Source organism: Brachycentrus maculatus, unplaced genomic scaffold (assembly GCF_059751285.1).
Source record: "Brachycentrus maculatus isolate JH-2025_06_01 unplaced genomic scaffold, ASM5975128v1 h1tg000325l, whole genome shotgun sequence".
NCBI classification, from domain to species: domain Eukaryota; kingdom Metazoa; phylum Arthropoda; class Insecta; order Trichoptera; family Brachycentridae; genus Brachycentrus; species Brachycentrus maculatus.
The window spans coordinates 47,316-72,482 of NW_028281074.1; the positions used below are offsets into that span (position 1 = coordinate 47,316).

General features: G+C 31.2%; 2 protein-coding genes across 2 annotated transcripts in view; one reads left to right on the forward strand and one right to left on the reverse strand.

Annotated features, from left to right (window-relative positions):
- Positions 1-4,117: 4,117 nt before the first annotated feature.
- LOC148304325 (uncharacterized) lies at positions 4,118-13,045 on the reverse strand. The gene is made up of 4 exons (XM_088268499.1): positions 12,522-13,045; positions 8,079-8,633; positions 7,356-7,569; positions 4,118-4,575 (listed from the first exon to the last, which is right to left on the reverse strand). Exons 1-4 carry the CDS (start codon positions 12,718-12,720, stop codon positions 4,254-4,256), a joined length of 1,290 nt encoding a protein of 429 aa, XP_088124625.1. The 5' UTR covers positions 12,721-13,045; the 3' UTR covers positions 4,118-4,253.
- A 1,363-nt stretch (positions 13,046-14,408) lies between these two features.
- Positions 14,409-25,167, forward strand: part of LOC148304326 (connectin-like) — a 188,303-nt gene continuing 177,544 nt past the window's right edge. The window contains exon 1 of the mRNA XM_088268498.1: positions 14,409-14,651. The gene's annotated coding sequence lies outside the window, so the exon portion shown is untranslated. The remainder of the gene's footprint in view (positions 14,652-25,167) is intronic.

Consider the following 25,167-nt stretch of genomic DNA (forward strand, 5'->3'; position numbering starts at 1 on the left):
TTATTAAAATATATGAAAGCAAAAAATGTATAGCATAAGTAAAGCATTAATGCCAACTAAAATTAAAATAAATATAAGTGATTTTTTCACTGTAATATTTATTCAATATTACCATGGACTGGTACCTGAAGCGGAGGGCTGATCACCTTTCCTTCATGTGTAAAAACGATCAAGTTAACACTGCGTTTATATGACACAGTGCCCTATGCACCATTCGGGTGCGGATAAGGGTTTTATTATTATTATTATTAAAAGTAAAACTAAATAAGACTAGCAGCAGTAAATATGTACATAATTACTACTGTATGCAGTCTTAACAAATCAATACGTTTGAGATAATATGTATAGAACTAATCAGAACACTAACCAACTTATCATATATGCATCATTATTACAATATCAAGTTGACATCACATCAAGTAAAACTCTTATACATAAAACTGTGTGCAATCTCTTCTCTCATGTAGGACAATAAATAGACAACACTATTGTTTCCTAGGAAAATGTTTGCGTCAGATAACATTAACGCCACTCGCATAGAAACACAACCAAGATTTACCTGCTGCTTCATGGTTAGTATGGAAACAAAAAGAGAATGAGAATCAAATATTTCAAATGTGATATATAAGTTACTCGGATAGTATGGTTTGACATATTTTTAGAAACAGTTTTAATAAACTGGCCTAGGCTGTTTTCAACTCGGTGAAAAATGAATTGCTGTGATATAAGGTGTCAATGTTATAGATTAATACATACTAAACTAATTATTTTATTCGATTTTTGCAAAGATGAAAAATGACAATAAAGTAAGATCTTTTTCATTTTTATGCAACATTTATTCATCATTTTCAATATAATATGTGTACCTTACAATTACATAAAAGTAATAATGGCACAAAGGTAAAAGCATTTGGTTATTTCAATGTTCATAATCGAAAAAAGATATTGTGAACAACACTTTTCTCCTAATTTTGTTCTGCAACAACAACAAAAAATACTTTTTGAACTCAGTTGAAAAATCGAAATACATTTGTATATGATATAGCATATGAAATAATGTTTCTATTTTATTTTAAAACACATCAATTTCTATAATTAATAATGGTTTGTTGAATATGATCAAATAAACCAAGGTAATTACCACATTTTTTGCCATTTAAGCACAAAATAAATATTTTTATTACATTTCTAAACCACATTTTGTTGGTTTCAAACAATATAAAGTAAAATTACATATATGTATGTTTATTACCTTCCAAATAAAACAAATATTTAAAACACATTTATGTATTAAATTGTAACATATTTTTGAGATAATCAAATACAAAAATTATGGTGTGTAAACTAAACTGATACTGTGCATTATTTAAAAACATAAGTTAGGTTCAAATCCAGGCTAAGCAAACTAACAATATGCACTACATATTTTTCAACAAAAAAAAACTTAAAACGCAGTTTTTAAACGTCTATAGATCAAAGTATAATTTAAACAATAAAAAGGTCAGGAAAATTGTCTGTTAAATTATTAAATAAGCATCATATTAGGCAAATTACATCACAGAATAATGGTAACATCTTTTTTGTTTAGTTTATACAAAATGACAAAAATAGTAAACTTGCTACGTACACACCGTTATAGTTCAAATGAATGTCGGGTTGTGGTCCCGTGGTTAGTGTCGCGGACTCTCAAGTCAGAGTTTCTCGGTTCGAACCCACTCTACCACAATTTGATACTTATTTCTATAATAATGAGCCGCTTAGGCTCACAGAAATAGTATGAAATTGAAATATTTGTGTGTATAATAAAAACACAAATATTTCTTTTCTTTAAAAAAAAATATTTCAATATGTACTGTTATAATAAAGAAGCGCAATATGAATACTGAGCGTTGTGTTAATTTTATTAATGTTAATGTTCTTACATTAATTTTACCATTAAAAATTAGAAACAGTATAGAAACTATAGTGATGGTTATTGATCCCTTTTGTCTTTTATATTTGACATATCTCTCGTTATTAGCCAATCTTTTATAAACCTTGAGAATAAACCCGCAAAAAATATGTTTATGCTAAAATTTAATAATTTTTTTTTGCTATAACATTTCTGTATGTACTTTTATTACAAGATATTTGGGCTATCTCTTTTTTTTCCATTTAACCAGACAAAGCCACAGCAACGCGTAGCCGGGTGCAGCTAGTACAAAATAAAAAGGTATTTAATTGCATCATAACAAGTGATTAAATAAAAAGTACACATCAATTGCAAATGTTTTTTTGTGAATTTTGTGAGAATTTTTAATGAGATGAATTTATCTTTTTAACAAAAATAACATATAAGATTAATAATATCAAATACATACTATATTTCCATAAAAAAATAGGTGAGACATTATATTTCTTTTCCAATTGTTTTTCTTTACAGCCAACATTTAATACTTTCTAACCTTTTCAAATGCACAGCCGTCATATCCACTTTATTTATCAATCACTTTGAATCATCGGAAAATAAAACTTGAACATATCGCTCACTCCTTTCAACAACATCATATATAAAAAATCGTCAATTTTGAGTTATGCATGTTTTCGGAATGTCCAGAAATGTACTATATCCCAGCAAAAGTGGCATATTTTTAACTTAATATTTACCCGCTACAGGGCGGAAATTGTTGTTTTTGCATTTTGAATGAAAGGTATTGTTTAATTATTTTTTTAATGTACTAAATAATTTTTAAATGGAGAAAAAACGTTTAGGTTTTACCTAAAAAGATCTGTTGCACAGTAAAAAGTTCAATAAGTGGCTTGATATTTATTTTTAATACAATTCATTACATTCTTAAACTTTAAAAATGATCTGTGAAAAATCAAATTCTTTGATATATGACGTTGTTGAAAGGGGTGATTGATATGTATATGAAACAGAAACTGAGCATTTAAATGCATTTTGTTCCAATGAACCGTTCATATCACTGAGCATAATATGTATTATATAATGTGAGGATGAAATGTCAAGTGTTATGTATATTGACAGGCTAGGCTCTATCTTTAATATTTCGATAGACCCGCAAATTCAATATTTAATATACCACCAAAATCAACATAGAACAATGTTTAAATGTCAGTCCAAATACGTTATCTATCACCGAGATTCAATATCTATCTTCAAACATTATGTAAACAGTACATGCATGGCCAAATCTTCAATGATCTTATGGAAAATAATTTAAATCAGTCAAAACAAAATTAAAATAAGTCACCATTATTTTTTTTTAACTTCAGATTTTTCTGTAAGCCTTTAATTTTACCAGCATTTAAATAGAATTTGAGAAACCAATCCATAAAACTTGCAGGGTGTTAAGAGATATTTTTCAAACAGAAAAAAGTTGTATTCCTATGATATTGGGATATTTTAAATATTATTAATCGGTATATCTCCCAGCTGAGAATTAAATAATGCAACATATTGACATTGCTGTGACTATTACTAATGACCACATTCAGCCAAAGTACATAGGCAAATATTTGAAAACCAAAAAATATAAATCAGTATATCACATCCATCAGCACCACATCATAAATATTTCCCTCCTGAATTGACCACCATACCTTAATTTAATTAATTATGAAATAAAACCACTTCAATCTGATGCAGTGCCCTATGCACCATTGTGTGTTGATAGGAGTCAGATGAAACACATTTTGTAAATCGTAATACACAATAAATTTGAAGACATAACTCAAATAAAACACATCCTCTACCATCAGATCAAGAGTATACCAATATTTTATATAAAGTATGTTTTATAATTTTATGAAATAAATGTTAATCTAACAGTTTGCAAAATTTGATATTAATACTGCGTACTGTCAATAGAAACTAGTTTGAATGTCAGTCCAAGTGCAATGCTATAAATTTGGATTGCCCTATACATATTATTTTTATACTGAAGCCTGCTTATCATGTATGAGAATGTTTAATTTTTTTTCACCGGATACGTTTGGAGTTCAGACGTTATCCGGACAAAACTCATAAGGTGGAGACTGACCGGAGCATTTCGTCATAATGTAACGCATTACGATGCGAGAATTCGGACAGTCAGTACACCGAGCCGAGCGCTCCATCCATAGTTTCGGATGCTCGCTGATGCTCGCTGCGAGCGATGTTACGACGTTATGTTACGGCAAAATGCTCCGGTCAGTCTCCACCTTTAGATGAGATACCAAATTAAAATACGTTCTAGTAGAACTAGGAAGATTCACGTGAGGGTCTTGTCGCCATCATTTACAGGAGGCAGTGCATTTTTGTTTTCATTGGCCGCCATGAACTTCTCCAGCCTCGTGAGCCAAGCGGCCCAGTGCTGCCTCATCTGGTCCATGGTCAGGTGGAAGGAGTCGGCGGGGGATCCGTCGGTGTACGCGATGACCAGCAAGGCGTCCCGGACGTTGAGCCCCTTGTAATTAGGGTCGTGGCTGATGGCGCCGAAGTACGCAGCCAGTTGGATCGGGTTGTCGTAAGTCGCGGCAAGAGTCTGCTTCGGTTTATCAGATTTCTTCCACTCTATGAGCATTGGTTTATCTCTGTAATTCAAAATAACAGTAATAATAACATATAATATTATCATCTTAAAGATAAAACTCATGCACACAACAGTGGCCTTGATCTTGGTAATTTTTTTTTTTTTAAATATTGTTTTAATATTATTTACTATTTCAGACACAGGTTTATTTTCCCTATGGGCGCTTGTCCACTACCCGGAATTTTACCGTCCGACAGTCTGGTTTTGAAAAATGAAAGCAACTACGACAGTTAAGAGTGATCAAATTTACGTGCAACATGTTCACCCACTGATCAAGAGCTACGATCCGAAGAAAGATGGACAAAAGCACAAGCCAATCTAAGCCAATAGTCATTTTAAAACGCTAACTGACATGCCGGACGGTTAAATTCCGTATAGTGGACAAACGCCCTATGGATGAGATGTCAATTTATAGGTGTCTCAACTTGATATGTAATATCTATCATTCCTCTTATACGAAAGAAGATGGAAGTCTGGTTGCAAGCCCTGGGATGCTCAGATATCCATCTTCATTCATATACAGAGGAACGATAGATGTCTCACGTCAAGTTGAGACACCTACAAAAAACTGATAACTGATTTCCCATTTGTGATTTTGTTTGCTCTCGTTTCAGATTGTAAACATATATTCCATAATTTTTATTTTATTTTTAGTTTTTTTTTTATCTAAAGCGCACACAGAGAATGTGCGCTTTAGATAAAATTCAACCAAAGGAAATAATAATTGGGTAGAAATACATGGTTTGGAATGTGTTGAAACATTTTTTTTATGATAAAATATATTGTGCTCTTATGAAATACATTAATATTTTAATTCAGTAGTATTTTGAAGTCAACCTTAACAGCTAATATTCGAAAACAGGAATCAAATTATAGTAGGGTGAAAGTGGAAGCCTCTGGACAATAACTAAGGGATCAGGACAGGACTAAATTTGATTTACAAAGAGATTTATTCAATAAACTCAAATAACAGTCATTAATATAATGTTTCCAGATTGTAACATGAATACCGAGTAAATGTGGAGGGTTTCAATGTTCAAATTACTAATAAGCCTATAAATTATCAATTATGTTAATGCCAAAAAAAGACACTTTTGAAAGAATGCAATTATTTCAAGAAAACCATTCAAGATATATTAAGCTAATAAATAATATGTGTAATTGGTTATCAAGTAAAATTCTGGTTTAAACCACATTAAGAACATACATTATAAATATAAACAGAGGTAATGATAAGAGTTCATTTTTTTCCAACAACATTCCTTTGTTTATTTATAGAGAACAATAATATCAACAATGAATTTGTGATTGAAGAATTATTGACGCCAGAATAAATGTATGTCCGTAGTTAACAAAAATATAACTATATCAAATACGTCATAGCCAATAATATACGGTAAATGAGTGAACAAATGAATAAACAAATAAGCAATATATCTTTTTAAATTATTATATTTGAAGGGATATGTACTGTATTGAAACACATGGGATCTTCTAAGGCAATAATTGTCAAGGAATTAGAAAACAGTGGCTGGTTGACTGACTTAGGATGAACTCCGCCGATAGGGAATCACTATTCGTCATCCAAATTTAACTACAAAAAAAGATGAACAGCACCTTCTACCTACATATGGATTATCTAAAGGTACATCCAGGATTATCTTTTTGGATAAAAAAACAGCAAAATCCAGGTTCATTCAAGATCCAGGTTTATCCAAAAAGTAAACTTGTGGCATAAATAACAACTTCCGAAATTTAAAGTGGTGAATGTTACACACCGTAAAAAGTGAACACTTAATCCAGCCAAGGACAGGTTGTGAGCCCTGTAATTGCTCAGGCTTCCCATATTCTTTTTTATCTATGTCGAAATATCAATAAAAAAATCTTGTCATCCAAAATACAACCAACATTGAGGAGTCTATCCACAGAGTGTCAAATCCTATTTTTTTTGTATCTGACTAGGTTATTATTTTTACTATTTGATTCAATGAACACACTTAGGACGGGAAAGGTATTTCTACCTGTTCAGTCGATTAATGCTTAAAGACGGGAAGGGTATTTTTACCTTCTGCGCCGGCCTCAGTCCAAAGGCAGAAAAGAAGGAATTATTTAATGTTATATGATAATTATGTACCATCTCTTTAAGGTCTAAACTATATGATGTGATTTTAGTGCGATTAGGACTCGCAGGGTCCGCATTTAACAGTATGAAAGCTCTGTCTGGAGATCGGATTTATTGCTGCATTGCTCCTGTTCTCTTATACGGCTGTGAAACATGGCACCTTACAAGGGCCAGAGTACCCGTGTACTAAGCTTTGAGAATAGGTGTTTGCGGAGAATTTTAGGCGTGCAGTGGTTTGACTTTGTGAGGAATGAAGAGATAAGGCGTAGGACGCAGCAAATCTTGGTCGAAACTGTCGTCAAGAAAAGGTGATTCAGTTGGCTTGGCCATATACTCCGCATGCCTCCCGAGAGCCTTAATCAAGCTTGCCTCTTTTACAAGACATCAGGTTCGCGCCACCTAGGACGAAGACTGCTGACAATTCGTCGGCAGTTCTCGTTAGGACTTCGAGACGCAAATCTGACTTGGGAGAATGCAAAGGAGCTGGCAGCCGACAGAAAAGCCTGGGGACAGTTTGTGGACTCCACTTAAGGAGCGGATATGGTTTAATAATAATAAACTATATGTACACAATTATCAAATCCCGTTGCCAGCGGTCCGCAGGCGTAGAAAACGCCCTTCTGAAATGTGTGAAGGACATGTTAATCACTAATACTCACTGGTGTACAGCAATGCAATCTATTATTCCCTTGTACTTCAGAACAGGATGAACGACGTGAGATTCAACAGCTTTCGGAGACTTTAAATTCTTCAGAACGTGACCAACGGAAGACCACACTCCCTGGATTTGTTTGTCGACAGACATCGATTCATGGGGAGACAGCAAATGTCTGCTGATGTGTTCGTGAAACTTGGAGCCAGTATCGAGTTGGGCTGAAAGATTATCAAATAATTAAAAAAAAAATACATAATACAGCTAATACACAGAAAATCAGAAAGAGAGAAGGTAATAAATATAATATGGCATAATTATTATTGGATTTTTTAAAAGTAGTTTAAAGTGTCATGTATATCTGGTTTTAAAAGTAAATTCAACTTAAGTTTATTAGCGGGTATTTCACTTAGGCTAAAAGCTTTAAATAAGAGGAATTATTCAAACAGGGATTTTAGAGCTATTTTTTTTTGTCCAGTATACTCACGATATAATGTGATTCAGTTATCCACTTGAATGATGATAATATAAAAGATAAGTATTTTGCATTGCGGCTTGAACTCTACAAAATATTTGCAGAGCAGCTGCTAAACAGGCATTTTGTGAAATATTAAACAATTTAGAGTAGATGTTTGAACAATGTTAATATTGATTGTATTCATTCAGTGATGGTATTGAACAGTGATGGAAAATGTACACAGAATGAGGCAAAGAAAAGAAAAATTATTACCTTTATAAAATTTCTCAAATTCCGCAAGGCCAAGTTCAGCGATTTTTTCCTTCTTCCATTTCTCCAAAGCCTCTTTAGATTCCGGAGACAAGGTTTGCTCGAGGATCTTGGTGATGGAAGGAAAATTCCGGTGTTCCTCTTTGGAAGACTTCACTTGAATTATTTTATCTTCGGGAGATTCATCCGAACTTTTGTCGGCAACGTAGGCCTTCTGGTTGCTCATCATAGGAAAGAGTCTCAAATTTCTTGTAATAATCGAAGGCACAGAGAAATTGGAGGCTGACAAAATTCCATTCTTGATGTTCGGAGAAATTATTTCAATTTGATGCATTTTATCGGTCACTTTATTGGTAGAAATATTAAAATTGTTCATATTTAAGGATAAGTTATTATTTGTACTATCTATTAGGACATTCTTTTCAAAAGGAAACATCAATTCTTCATTTGTGAAAACAGTATCTAGCTTTTCCGTTTTCTTTTGCGCTTTCTTTGATTTCTGTGGTGATGCAATAATGACAGTTGATTCATTATTGATAACTACTGAATTTTTAACGCCTGAAAATAAAGTAATACAAATTAGTTACATCAAAAATATAATGCAGTCACGAGATTGATGGTAAACAAGAAAAATTCTTGGGTGGTGTCCAAGTAATTAAATAAGTGGGAACAAAAAACAATTACATACATTATTTTGGTCAGCATACAGAGAAATAATAACCAATAAGTGTTACAAAAACCACACATAATTGAAGGAATTATATGAGTTATAGTATTTCCATAAAAAGATTTAACATATCGCTCACACTTTTCAACAATGTCATATATCAGAAATCATAAATTTTCAGTTGTGCATGTTTTCGGAATGCCCAGAAAATGTACTATATCCCAGCAAAAGCGGCATATTTTTAACTTAATATTTACTCGCTACAGGGCAGAAAGTGTTGTTTTTGCATTTTTAAGAAAAGGTGTTGTTTAATTATTTTTTCAAATATACTAAATATTTTTCAAATGGAGAAAAAACCTTCAGGTTTTACCTAAAAAGATCTGTTGCACAGTAAAAAGTTCATTAAGCGGCTTGATATTTATTTTTAATTCATTGTATTATATTTTTAAACTCTAAAGATGATCTCCTGATAAATCAAGTTTTTTGATTTATGACGTTGTTGAAAGGAGTGAGCGATATGTCTGGTTTGAGAAACAAAATGCATATAAAATAATAATATTATGGCAATTGGCTGATGACTAACTTTTACTTTTTGGGTTGCCCAATTGGGATGGAATTCATTACTTTTTGAAGATTTATAATTCTTTTCAGATTAATATTTATTTTTAATGTCGAATACACATTTCTTCCAACGCTTGTCTGTACAAAACTATGCTAAGGGCACTGCATCGTATAAAAACGGTGTTATCTTGATCATTAAAAACAGGAAGGAAAGGTAATCAGCCTTGCACTTCAGATACAGTCCAGGGTAATATAAAATAAATATTGGAGTGAAATATCACATTTTAAACGTCTTGGGAATCGAATCTGGCACCTCCAACACAGTAGCCTAATGCTAAATATATTAGGAGATACAAATATACAATACACAACCAAATTTGTGTACTGATAAGTACTAAAAAATAAGTTATTTTTAATGGTAAACCACATAAAAGACTATATAATGTAACCAAACCATAACAGTAATATTGACAATTACTGTTAAAAATTGAATAAACAAGCAATAAAAAAAGATTATGTACTTTATTAAAAGGATAATGTTTTTTTTTTTAAACAAATAAATATGAATAATTTAGTTCGAAATATGTCAATGATATTACAGATTCTTACAAATTTCATCATGCATGCAAACCCATGTAAGAAAATCTACATGGTGGTTTATATATCGCTAACTCCTTTCAAGAACGTCATAATTCAAAAAACTTGATTTTTCAGGAAAACGTTTTTAAAGTTTAAAAATATGACACAATGAATTAAAAATAAATATCAAGCCACTTATTGAACTTTTTACTGTGCAACAGATCTTTTTAGGTAAAACCTGAAGGTTTTTTCTCCATTTGAAAAACATTTAATATATTTAAAAAAATAATTAAACAATACCTTTTCTTCAAAATGCAAAAACAACATTTTCTGCCCTGTAGCGGGTAAATATTTAGTTAAAAATATGCCGCTTTTGCTGGGATATAGTACATTTTCTGGGCATTCCAAACACATGCACAACTGAAAATTGACGATTTTTGATTTATGACGTTCTTGAAAGGAGTGAGCGATATGTTCTGTTGACCTCTTGGTTAAATATTTAGATTTAAAAGTATAAGGAAACGCTTAGAATTTTAATGCATTTAAATCAACCGGGCTATGTTACAACAGCATCCTAAAAAAAGTGAAAATAAAAATGATTTTTGAGAAGAAAAATCTACAAAAATTATTCAGTTTTCAATCAGCAGTTCAAACTGCTTCCGTATTGTATTTAAATAGCTCTGTTCTTCGTAAGTGTTACATACAAATTAATATAAAACCATCGATTCCCTGGGAATTTTAACACTATAAAAGAAGTAGGTAGGTTGATATTCATCGAAATAATCATACTGTTGGGTTTAAAATCGTAAATCTTCCAGTAAAGGCAAGTGTAAGTGGTAATATAACAACATATTGTATCATACAATAAGCCGAACCCACATATTATTGTCCTTGATAATTAAAAACCCACATAATTAAAAAAAAAGATCCTTATGGAAATAAAACCATGAGTCATAATGTATTTATAGATTTGGCGTTCAATTTATAACACTGTTTTAATTTATTTATTTAATATTAAAATCAAACACTGAATTTCAGAGTCTACAAATTTGTATGTGTGTATTTAACAAAAAAATTGTGATAATTGTTTCGCCTTGTTATGGCATTTTCAAACTTGTGACAGTAGTTAGAAAATGCTATAACAAGGTGAAACAAATATCACATATTTTTATTTTTATATGAGTAGTCCACTTGCAAACCACATTATGTTAAAAATTAAGTTTTTTAGCCAATGGCGGCAATCGGTAGAAGATCAAATCTTCTACCGATTTGAGCTTTTTTGAGAGATTTTAGAAAGTTAACTTTTGATCAGCAAAGCGAGTTTTGCAAGAGTATTGATTTATTTATTCCATTTTATTCCTAACTTAACGAGTTTTGGCGATTGGCACCATTGGCTAAAAACTAAATTTTTTAACAGAACGTGGTTTGCAAATGGACAACTCATGTGTTTTTAAAAATAATAAAATACAATTTAGTACCTACTCTTAAAATCACGGTTTGATTTTATTATTTAATACATAAATCATAACTTGACTGTTATTTTATTTTACTATTTTACTATAATATGATTATTTGAGTTGTTATACTAACACAAATCCAAAAATACATTGGGTTATTAGACCTTGTTTTCTGAACGCAAGCTTAAATTACGGTGACAGTCTGCAGTTGTATCGGACGCAGTTATTGGTATCGCATACATAATTGTAAGCAATATTTATAAGACTAACTGAATATCCATTCCGCAGAAAGCTTACTAATGAGGCGCAAATGCCTTATCACAACACAACTCAATAAGCATCCTCAGAATCCACAAAGTTATAAAATAACTACTTTGATGGTTTATTGGTAATCTAAACTGGCTATGCTCTTCGGCAAGGACTTCTCTAATTATAGTAAACTTCTCCATGATGATGCTGTTGATCGTGATTTCAACTGATCAAGAAGTAAAATAAATAAGGAAATAAAAGTCATATAGATAATATACTGCTCCTAGCAGCTATAGAATACTCCAATTCCAAGTACACTATGTAGTAGAATACTGTGAGTAATGTTTGTAACATTTAAAACTGGAATATTTGGAAGAATATCGTGAAATAAGACACTACGCATTGCCCCAGTCTATTAATAAAAATAATGGCCTAATAATTTTCAAAATATATATAAAGGAATGAAAAATACGGGTAATTCAACAAATATATAACATTTGGCTGACTGGTAAATAAAAAATAATTATCAGAAAATATACCATTAACAAAATTTTAAAACGTCAAAACTAACAGAAATACCTCGGCATCTTATGACTGAGCTATTATGATTTCGACTGGCGCCATCAAAATTATAACAAAAAAAAGCATATAAAAATAGATTGAATTCAAGGTCCATACGTAGTTGTCATATGAACTTTTGCACGAGGAAGTAAACATAGACGCAATTATTTTAACTCGTGACAGCTAAATATAAACATTAATCCTTGCTTTCCCGACCCATGAAGGCTTCGGTGCAGTGAAACCTTATACTTTACGAATCCAACCTTGATTTACACAAGAAAGGTCGACATACCGGAATCTTGAAATTTACTAAAGTAAATGAACGCATTCAATGCCGCAGGACTCGAATGACAACGATTATGAAATTAATACCTTTTTTACGTTTATCCTTCTGTGATGCCTTTTTCTCCTTGATGAGAGATCCAAAGAGCTGCTTGTTTTCGGCGTGCCATAATTTCATGCGTTCTGCCTTATCCAAAAAAGACTCGGTAAATATTATTTTGGATCGCAGCGGGTTGACTGAAACAATTTTGACTGCATTCCTGCCCAACAGTCTCAACGGACGAAACATTTTCGGAGATTATGTATCACGAATTTTGGAAGATATTTATGGAAAACAATTGAATCTTTTCAATTTTCGAACTACACCATTTTAGCAGCTAACCGACTTGACGCAACAATATGAAAATAAACGAAATCGGTCGGAGAGATCGAGTTTAACAATACTAAAAACACACTGAACACAGAAAACTAATAATCTTTAATAAACGAAAATGTACGATAAGCGAATACAAACACCCGCGAGAGATTACGGTTATAAAATGAATAGGAAATAGGAACTAGGAACAGGAAAATAGACACATTGATTATGCATCAGCGGTAGTTGTTCGCGAACTAGCCAGCTCACGAGTCGAAGAGGACAAACGAATCGGATCGTTCGTTTTGTTTGAACCAGTTCGCAGGAAATAAAATCTGGTACAAAAACCGAACGTCACAATTTTTTTTTACAGAAGATAGTACCATTGTAAAATATTAAAAAAGAGAACAATATTTTCACACCCGATTTAGAGGAGATACAATTTTATACTCCTTTTTTACTTTTAATTGTGTATGGTTGAAAACAGGGAATATAAAAAAGAAATAGAAAAATAATGGTAGTTTGTTGTTTTCCACCCAAAGTCCACATTTAAAATGTATTTTTAACACCTAAAAGACTAATAAGTTCAGTTATAATTATGTGGGTTGCACAGCATATAAACAGCATAGTTATTAAAATCTGTTCAAAGATGCAATCAAGAAAACATTGGTATACAATATAGTTAAAAATGCTGAAAAAAGAGACACGTTTGTAAAATAATTTTGATTTGTTGGTGTTGAAATAACAAGTGGGAAGAAAATAAACATGAAAAAACCACGTTATAATAATTTTAAAAAAAACACCCTCCAAATAACTAATGGTACCGATATAAACACCAAACTTCATGTACCCTCATCTCATAATTTTGTATATTTTTCCCATATGCTGTTAATGTATAAATACACATGGTGGTAGATTCTTGCGCTACCATAAGCAAAAAGTTTATTTCAATAGAGTAACATGCGAGGTACCTACAAGTTAATGAATTGTAATAAATGAGTTGCCTTTAATTGTTAAGTAGTCAAAACACATGAGTTTTGGCCATTGTTTTTTTCTTTCTGGTATCCGAAAGCATGAATCCCGTACAATAAACTCATTTCGGAATATTTTCTCGAGAAATAAAGCGAGAAGTCAGTTGAAACGAGTGGAAATGAAATTGTTATCTTAGATTTAGATTTAATTTCTAAAAAATAAACATTTTTTTCTAGAATCCGGATCCGTTGACTGAACGCATTGATTTGAGTCATCAAAAATCCGGATCACTGAAGGAAGGTGAACGAGATTTTCAAATTAAAATGAGTAAATAAACAGCTGATTTTAATATTCCCTTTGAGTCAATAGGGGAACTAATATCTCACTTTTCTAACTAAGTTTAATTCGACTTCAGCAACAAAGGCACAAGAAGGATTTATCTGATTAGTTTTTCAATATCGTCAATAGATGTCCAAGTATTATCCTGCAAATTAGTTGCCATTGTGTACAATAGATGCTACTAGCTTCCATCAAATTAGTTTTCCAATGTTGACAATAGATGTCAGTATACAGCTTTGTTTGAAACCCGCGCATGCGCAGTAAGAACCTATTTTGAGCGCGGATATTTGTTTTGGTTTTGAACCGATTTCAGTATCCCCTAACATTCGTAGTAGGAAGTATGGAGAGATTTTGGGTCAATTTTGATGCAAACAATACGATTATTCCTTATTAATAAGAAAAATAAAGCGTTGTGAAGTTTGCTGTGGTTGAGAATTAGCATATTAACGTTATTTTTAATAACATTTTTTTTCGTGAAATAAAAGTGAGTAAAAAGTGAAAAACATTTCCCTACACCGGAAACTTTGAGCACGTGACATTTACTTCTTTGTAAGGTAAAAAACATGTTTATAATTATATATATTTTTTTAATATATGAAAGTACCCAAACTATCTTGTCATGTTTTTAGTTCAAATGTGAAATATATTATTTACATAATTGATTAATTTAATACATTAAAAATATATACTTTAAAAAAATATGTGTTGAGTGTTATAACAGAAGTATTTTTTTTATGTGATTACTCATATTTAATTCATTATTTTCCTTAATAACCTAACTACGCACCACAAATATTACATAAAACGTTTAAAAAACAGCAATGGGAAATTAATATATATATATATATATATATATATATATATATATATATATATATATATATATATATATATATATATATATATATATATATATATATATATATATATATATATATATATATATATATATATATATATATATATATATATATATATATATATATATATATATATATATATATATATATATATATATATATATATATATATATATATATATATATATATATATATATATATATATATATATATATATATATATATATATATATATATATATAAATATATAGATTTACATATATATATATATATATATATATATATATATATATATATATATATATATATATATATATATATATATATATATATATATATATATAAATATATATAAATATATAGATTTACATATATATAGTTGATGTAATATATTGATGTAATATATTCTTCTGTAAAGTACGAAGTTCAATAAATAAAATTTGGAAATGATATTTGAATTTATACGAGGTATATCTTCTTATCCAAGAATCTTTTGATCCAAAAATATTTTTATTTTATTTGTCGAATTATAATAATATAACCGATAATCAGGTAAATAGGCAGATGAGGATTTAGTATGTCTCTAATTTGAGTTCATAATCAGTATATTTTTAGTAATAGTACCTACTCAATATTCATTGAACAATATATTTACATAGCGTTTTAATTCAATACGCAATGTACGTAAATCAATTTAAAAATAATAATAAAAAATTTAAAAAAAAGTAGCGTAATTGAGAAGAAGATTTATCAATTCAATTTTTATTTTAATATTTTTCTTTGACTAATATTCGTCTAATTTTCGTTAGTTTATCTAATATTCGTAATTTTTTATTATTTTTAAATACGATAAAAAAGATAATCCTTTCCATTCCAATTTACCCAAACTCCTTTGCGTTATTGATATCGAAGTGCCGGAAAAATAAGAAGGATGTGAAGTAATTAGTAACTGCTGTAATTAGAAAAACAGAAAAACACTTATTTGCTTTCTTGGTTTGTATGTAAGGCATAACCAAAAATGTTTAAAAACCTGATATGTTCATGAATATTATATGTATGTTTCGTAGGCATATGGTTGGTAAAATGCTTTTAATACATAAAAAAAGAATCCACTATCAGCAGGAAGTGAGATTTTTAAAAAAATAAGGCTATTTTAAATAAACAAATCAATAGGAATTTTTTGTATTTTAAATTATAATATTTAAAAAAAAACTTAAATTTTAGGCGATTTTTAAAAATTATTTTATCTAATGTACAATATAATAATATCTACTTACTCATATTTCTTTTAGAGGGGTAGAGTATAAAACTTTTTTGTTTATTTTACCTTTTTTCGACAAATGATTTTTAGCAATAATTTATATAGGTACTGTTGTATTCTTGTTTATATTTGAGTGGGCCACCCAAAAATAACAGGAACTCGAAGATTACAATACTTCTCGAGTACTGACTATAATACACAGGTAATCCAGACCTTAGTTAACCATTTCCTTGGCTTTTAGCAAAGAAATTATACAAAGCCATTTAACCTTCCCGGAATTAAAGGTGAACCACTCTTGGAGAAACAATGTAGAAAGATACGAAGTAGGTACTAAGGTTTTCGTGTAAACGTCTCCAAAGCAATAGGCTTTACCTTCGAATGGGGCTGATCCCAATCTGCCTGAAACCTTTTTGCCCTAAGTGTACTTAAATAATAAACTAGCCTTCCGGTTACAAGTGTACTTTTTTCGGCGCAAGCGTAGTTTTTATTATGTTTATAAACAGGTATGCATTAGTCATCCTTTCGCTCGGAAATTTGCAGCCGAATTTCAGAGCTTTGCGTAAAAGCCTTTGAGAGCTCCGCAATACACCGTGTTTAAATATACATCAAGCGTTTGTGCATGTGAAAATATCCACACATATGATTTCAGTTATTTACACATTTATGGCCGCTTCTGTCGGACTCGACATCTGAATATCACTATTACTAATGCGATATGCATTTTACGCGTATGTTTTATTTTTTTATTATGAGGTCAAGGGATCTTGCATCCCTTATGTCACTGCTATCATATTAGGTATATTATGACCTCCCTCTGTATCATAGCTCACTCTCAAGACTAACGCGAGTCATGTAGCTCACGACCTGTCTTCGTGGTAAGAGCTTCACCTTCTCGGAGTCTAATTGTGGTCCTCCAAGGATGTTAATTCGTTTGCGAGCGAGTGCGTGACAGTTATAGAGAATTTGGATTGATGTTTCGCTATCCTCCATACAAAATCTGCAGACTGGGGAGTGTTCTATGTTAGAAAAGCATATAAGAACAAACCAAAAAGTAAAATCTAGGATCTCCAGCACGATAGCCGAGCGTGCTGACCATTACACTACGAAGGCGGATAAAAATATTAATAGTATGAAAATAATTATTACACATTATTTTCATTTAAAAGAAATGATTGATACATTTGGGACACCATAGTTTTAAAAATTATCTTCATATACTGGGATGATGTAAAAACGTCCAATTAGCTTCGGTATTTTTGTTTAAAAAAATATTTATCCCAACATACGCGTATATGATTGACGCTGTATATTTTGTAGCCGAAATAAATTGAGTTACCTATCCATCTGTCGACATAGCCAAATGCAAGGCAATTTATCGGCCTATTAGTGTGTTGACATGTGCGGTCACTCTGCGGCCGCCACGTTTCTGTGGACTGGACTGAAATTATTCATTTAGCCCAGAGGTCGGCAAACTTATTGCCCAAACAGCCAAATATGCACATGACATCGATTAAAACATTGATTTTCAATTTAAGTTTTAATTGGCAAATACCACTATTTCTTCAAATCTATTGTGACGCCCCTATTGTCTATGTTTCCACTGATAATAAATATAAATAAAAATAAGAAACAGCTCCTGCCCCCTCTTCAACCTTCAAAGTCCTAAGGACTCAATTCTAAAATTTAGAATAAGCTTCTCATACGGTGTTTGAAAACGATGCGGAATGCATCGAAACACGTGTGATAGTAGATTTTAAGAAATAGTGACATTTACTAAGTAAAACATAAATTAAAAATAGATAGATTTTACCACAAAGTGACTGCCGAATCAATTAATGAAACGATTAAAACATTTCTTGAGAGCCAAATTTGCAATCCTAGTAAAATTTATTATAATTTTAGATCTTTGTTGAATTACGGGTACACCCAATAAAACTTGATTTTAAACGGTTTTTATTAATTAATAAAAAAATCTTTTGAAATAAAGTGTCCGTAAGAACACTACTTACTACTAATGTCTTTGCATCTCCTTTGAAAGATTGATCAAGTCAGGTTTGTATGTCGTTATTTTTAGTACGTTTCTAGGTTATCTTTAAGAAGACGATTTCTCAGTTTTCTTTTAATAAGGTTCATGTTTGATTGTTCGCATAAATACGAAGAGTTGAAGAGCCTTCCCGCGGATATTTGTGCCGGAGCCGCACTTAAAAGCCGCTTGTGCACTACACGGATTTTAACCGTCCGCCAGTGAAAAATGAAAGCGACTACGACAGTTTAGCGTGATCGAATTTACGCGCAACGCGTTCACGCACCGATCAAGAGCACCGATCTGAAGAAAGATGGATAAAAGCACATGCCAATCATCCGTTTTAAATGCTAACTGACGTGCCGGACGGTAAAATTCCGTGCAATTTCGTGTAGTGCACAAACGCCCAAAAGGTCAAAGAGCCGCATGCGGCTGCAGAGCTATACTTTGCCGACCCCTGATTTAGGCCCATCCGACCGACCTTCACTGCTGTCCATTTAATTGTTGATGCAATGGTGATTCCTGGCTGATTATAAATAATTGGGCCTTGGTGCAATGAACTGACGCGACGATGCGCCACCTCGACGTTTGTCTATTGGCTCTAATATATTATATTAAGTAAACAACAAATTTTTGATATAACGAAAGATTTATTTATTTACGGTTCACAAGCAATGAAGAACACATACATTATTTATTTTTGTGTATTTTTATGGTGTGTGGTGGTGGTGCTATGGTGGTGAAGGGTGGTATTGTTTGCATGCTGTAGTAGTGATTGTCCTGACGAAGAGACGGGTACGTCTCGAAACCGGTAGACATAAAAATCTCGGTGAGTGGTTATATACTAATATCATCAACATTTTTGTAAAAAAAAGTAAAAATGACTAATCACAAAGTAAATGCTTTATATATTAATAATATTGAGAATAATACATATATTATTAATTTTTAGTTATTTTTATTTTTAAAATTTTTAGTAATATTACATAGTATATAACTACTCACCGAGATTTTTATGTCTACCGGTTTCGAGACGTACTCGTCTCTTCGCTACACGCTTCATGGTATATCATGATCACCATTTTTTTTGCAACTTTTTGTAAATTTACTAACTAACCGTCACGCCGCTTTCCCCATAGGAGTAGGCAGAAAGAATAGAACGCTATATCACTATATCTCTACAAACTTTCTTCGCCTCTTTCAGATTCATGCATCTTCTCATACATTCCCGTATATATTGTATTTTATATAATGCATTTTCCTTATATTTCCTTATAAAGGTAAATAATGAAATAAATAGAATAATTGGAAGAAATAAAAATCATTCAAAATTTCTACTTTCTGTCGTTGGAAATGTCGTAAAACACAACGAAACAGGCTTCGTTTACTTTTTTTTAATGCACATGGCACAGAGAACGACTGAAAAATGTGAAAATTTAAACGTAGTGAGGAAAGGATGCTTATATGTTAATTATGTATTAAATTAACGTATTATCCATTGTGATATTAAGTTTGGGAATTTTGATGCAATCATTTTTAATTTATAATTTTTTAACGAACCGTTACATTTTAATGAAAATCGTTTGAATTAAGATATTAAACAATCGTCTAGAAGTAATCCAAATCGTTTTACTGAAAACTTTTCGAAACCCGAAAATAATTCAGGACTAAAAGTTATCAGAGGTTAAACAAACTTTGTGAGGATTTACAGCTTAAAGCTTTACATAGGCTTTAGCTGAAATTCGGTGCCGTACATTATCGTCGGTCACTCCGGCCATGAAATACCAGAATGGCTATGGGGTCATTTTCAGTATTTCAATTTTTAAGTGTGTTTTGAACATTTACGAGCATTCCGTACCGAACAATACACGCCGCGTACTAATTCACTCCAAACCAGCTTCTATTGGTACAAAATTGATAAAATGTATGAACGTACACTCCTACATAGTATAGAATGTCGATTTACTGGGTTCAACTTACCTGAAACTGTTGAAAATACGAGAAAGGAAATGTTTATTTATGTAACTTCTAATACATTAACACGAAAGAATTTCTTGGCCAACTAAAATCACAATACGGGAGGATAACAAAGTTTTTCAGGAATTGGCACACGTCTTTGTAATCAAGAAGTTAATAAAAATGAAGTTGGTAAAATAAAATATAAGCCTGATTTGTAACGATTATATTTAATAAATAATATTGAATTTTAAGCGTGTCGAAAATTTTAGAAACGTTGTTGTCAATTATGTATAGAATGGTGTATTCACTATTTCTACCATTCATAACTGTGCAACATTTTATACATTGCATACAGTGGTCACTTTAACAAGCTAATGACAGGTTGTAAGCCCAGTAATAAACTAGTCTTCCATATTTCTATCTCGATAGATTTCTTTATAATATTATCTTAAAATATCAAGTTAGTTTAAGCCACTGAAGAAGTCTTTATTATTTTTTTCATTTTCTTCCTGCATACAGACGCCAATCAGATTAGAGAGAGTTCCTTCTGGTAGCTTGTTTATGAAATATCTTTGTTTTTATGTGGACTAAGGAGACACAAGTTTTCAGGATAAGTGTATGCTTTATAGAGGGCGAAAGCTCTAAAATCAACCTTAAACATCACCCGTATTAAAATAACATAATAATGATTTATTAGATATTGATATTTATGATACCTTTATTACCAGTGTTGATGTTTTAAATTAGAATTTCAATAAAAAAATACTTTATTTAAAGTACTGAAGAAACATTGAAGAAAACTACGTCTAGAAGGAATTATTGAACAAAACTGAAATTATTTATTTTTTATTTCTCAGTTAAAAGTAATGTTTTTCCTGGAATAATATTAAAGTATTCATCAAGCGAAATTGCAAATTACAGTTCCACATTTAAATACGTTTTTTGATGTCTCCCTCCTGAAATTTATAACTAAAATTTCATAATGCTTGATGCGAAACGATTTTGGCGATGGTAGATAAAAACTAATTCATCAATATCACGCGAGCTGTAATAATTATTCTAGAACAGAGCCAACGTTCTAATAAACATCTTCGCTTTAGATCACGCACAACTTTTACAAAAGTAAACTTTGCGAATCGTAACCTCCATTATTCTGTTATCTTTACTCCAGTTTCCGTTTCCTTCGCCTGAAAAAAGACGCCATCTCGACCCGCGCGGGAACCTCTTCTCAGACTGAAAATTTAGTTTCAGAAGTCGTAAACGATATGATTTATATGGTTTAGTAAACTTCTTACTAGGAGGCCCGTGCTACCAGGGAACGGTTATTTAATACTTGTCACCGGGGAGGCTTACCTGGAATGGAAAAAAATACTTTAAATTAATGTATGAATTACCGATATATCGCTCACTCCTTTCAAGAACGTCATAAATCAAAATTTGTCAATTTTCAGTTGTGCATGTTTTTGGAATGCCCAGAAAATGTACTATATCCTAGCAAAAGCTTCATATTTTTAACTTAATATTTACTCGCTATAGGGCAGAAAGTGTTGTTTTTGCATTTTGAAGAAATGGTATTGTTTAATCATTTTTTAAATTATACTCAATATGTTTCAAATGGAGAAAAACCTTCAGGTTTTACCTAAAAAGATCTGTTGCACATTAAAAAGTCCAATAAGTGACTTGATATTTATTTTTAATACATTGTATTAGATTTTATATAGGGCAGAAAGTGTTGTTTTTGCATTTTGAAGAAATGGTATTGTTTAATCATTTTTTAAATTATACTTAATATGTTTCAAATGGAGAAAAACCTTCAGGTTTTACCTAAAAGGATCTGTTGCACATTAAAAAGTTCAATAAGTGACTTGATATTTATTTTTAATACATTGTATTAGATTTTAAAACTTAAAAAACGTTCTCCTAAAAAAATTAGTTTTTGATTTATGACGTTATTGAAAGGAGTGAGTGATATGTAAAATGATCCAACATTTTGAGTGTCCAAATACTTCACAAATCTGGATTATCTCCAATTATTGGAGTTATTTCATATTACTTATTGACATCTCAACATAGATTAAGAAGAATATAAGAGTCTGGGCATTAGGGGGCTTGCGACCGTCATAGGCTGATTTAAGTGATCACTTTACACACATGATTATAATTTATTATATTTATATTACATTTGATTATAATCCAGGATTCGGACCTCACATACAAATATAAAAGTTTCAGCTCAGTAAGAAATTGTCCATGCACTATATTCCGAGTTAATTCTCTACTCAGTGGCAAAATAATAAGGGTGCATTATACCTTGGATCGGAAACTGAAGCGGAATACCGATTTCCTTGCGATTTAATTAACGATTAAGTACATGAAACAATCCATTACGATGACCTGTGCATATCTGATTTCAGATAAGGTAAAAAAAGGTTTTCTGTACTTTTTAAAAAAAATCCATGAATTTACTATTGTAGTTCGTATAAAAACAGAAAATGATTGAGGAGTAGGTACCTTATAACTTGTTCATATATTTTTCTAACATTTTACAGTAAGTGCTTAGTTTGTGCTGCTTTTTTGCGTGTATAATTCTTATTTTCGACGAAATAATCGTAATGACATTGCATTTTCTAATACGAACATTAAAGGTTGTGTCGGGTTTATCAATATTATTCAGAATTTTGATAAGGGTACATGTATATTTTATGGTCTTTATTATTTGATCGAATATTTGAAATTGTTATTCAATCTTCAGTGATGTATTATAGTTAACTAACTTACAAACTATCATGCCACTTCCCTACCAGGTTAGGCAGAGAAAACAGAGCGCCACACCACTCTGTTTTTGCAAAATTTCTTCGCCTCTTCAGATTAATGCATCTTCTCATATAAACCCTTCTATTGTTTCAACTCTTTCACCACTTTTCAGTATTTAAAATACTTGATCATGCCACGTTTTCATCAGTCTTCTTCTGCTTTTAATCCAACTACTTTTGCCTCACGTGTTTGTTTTATCGTTATTTTCTCAGTTATTCGTTCCACATGTTCAAACCATCTCAACACACCTTTTTAATTTTATCGATATTGCATATTAGCTGAACGAGACAATACGTCGGTTGTCAGGGTAAAATAACCTTTATCATGTTATAATACTAAGATCTATTTTTATATTTAACCTCTTGATGTTATGTATATTTGGAATAAAAATACCCTGCAATTATTTGTTTACATACTTCTTACTCGTTCGTTTAAATCACTCATAAATGGGTGGAGGCTTATTAAAAATAAAAATAAAAATAAAAACTCGTTCATTTTATCAAGTCGTATTTTTGTACGTTTCTTAATTCATTGTGATCGTGCAAAAATTCTAAGCTCTGTTTTAATCTAAACTATGAAGTAAGTACGTATGTAGATTGTTTCTTTGAGATAGTCAGAAGTTGCATGTAGAAACGATCCTTGTCGCTTTTTAACATCTTTAAATGGTTCTTGCTTCCATTGTAAGCTTCATTATTTCAACAACAAAAAAGGAAAGTCAACAACAATTTATTAAGTCCACGTATTATGTCTGAACACCGCTAAGCCTGATTTGAAAAGGGAAATTTAAACAATAAAATAACAACTTTGTAATTTTTTCCACATATTTTTTTTGACCAGCAACCGGGTTTCGTCTTAACCGACATCATCAGACAGGTGTGAAGTTAGACAGAATTCTATGTTATGTAAACAACAGAGCAGGAGTTGAAAACTGTGTTGATTGAAATTTAAAGATTAAAAAATTATTTCTTGCATGTTTTTCGCAGATACTTTGTGGCACATTAATAAACTTTATAAAATTATAAAAACTTTGTTTTAACCACTTTCAAAAAATGGTTAAAACTAAGTTGTTTAATTTTATAAAGTTTATAACAAATTTACAACACTTTTTCATTATGTTAATACGCAATTCTAAATTTGAGACTTAGCTTCACATAAAGTGTTTGAAAATGATGCGAAATGCATCGAATTACAGTCACAATAGAATTTAAGAAAAATCGGTATTTACCGACTGAAATTTTAATTAAAATAAAAAGGTATTATCACAAAGTGACTACCAAATCAATAAATGAAATAAAAAATATATTTTAATAAATAATACACTAAATATGAGCTCATCTTAGTGAGGGAAAGCATGTTTCTAACTAAAGTACGTATACTCGTATATCTATCATAAAGTAATATGATAGTCTGTTTTCAGAAGTGATAAAATGAAAAACAATGATTAAGGAAACACTTTTTTTATACCACTTGAGTTTTATCAAAGACTGCTTGTTTCGGAAGGTAAACTTCCATCGTCAGGTCTGAGTTATAACTGATTAACTGTTATTATTTATTTGCTCTTGTCTTTAATAAAACTCAAGTGGTATGAAAACAAGTGTTTCCTTAATCATTGTAACATGTTTTAGCACAAAGTTAATGCCAAAACAATAAATAAAATAAAATACAGTTGAAAAACGAGTCAACGAACTTGTTTCGCTACCTATGGTAGTTGGGAGTTAGTTAGGTAATTGGCCGTAGATAGTTGGGTATATTTCGATTCCTGGTTCTATTGCGTAAGTTGTAAGAAGCATAGGCGCCGACGTCACGAAGGCACCGTCGGCGTCTGTGCCATTTGGTAACCCGACGCCTAAGATGGCTTTATCCTTTCCAAACTTTGTGACGCAAAGTCCTTAACAATGTTTGACATGCGTGAATCACCCAGGATTACCCACTTACCTTAAAACGAGTCGAGGGTAATATATTTTCCGGTGGATTTTAGCTAACCTTAATCTGCTGCTATTATATTTCCACACTTGGCAGATAGGATAGTAGGAACTATAATCACTTCCAGACAGTCTAAAATATATTATATCTGCTTCCATTAAACAATAACAAGGAATTTATATATTAAATGTTAATATCAAACACTGATTTTTTGAGTCTACTAAATTGT

Coding starts and splice junctions, on each gene's coding strand:
- LOC148304325 (XM_088268499.1), bottom strand. CDS start 12,720: ATGTTTCGTCCGTTGAGACTGTTGGGCAGGAATGCAGTCAAAATTGTT. Junction 7,570..8,078: donor ATTTGAGAAATTTTATAAAG/GTAATAATTTTT, acceptor ATAATCTTTCAG/CCCAACTCGATACTGGCTCC. Junction 4,576..7,355: donor GATTGCATTGCTGTACACCA/GTGAGTATTAGT, acceptor TTTGAATTACAG/AGATAAACCAATGCTCATAG.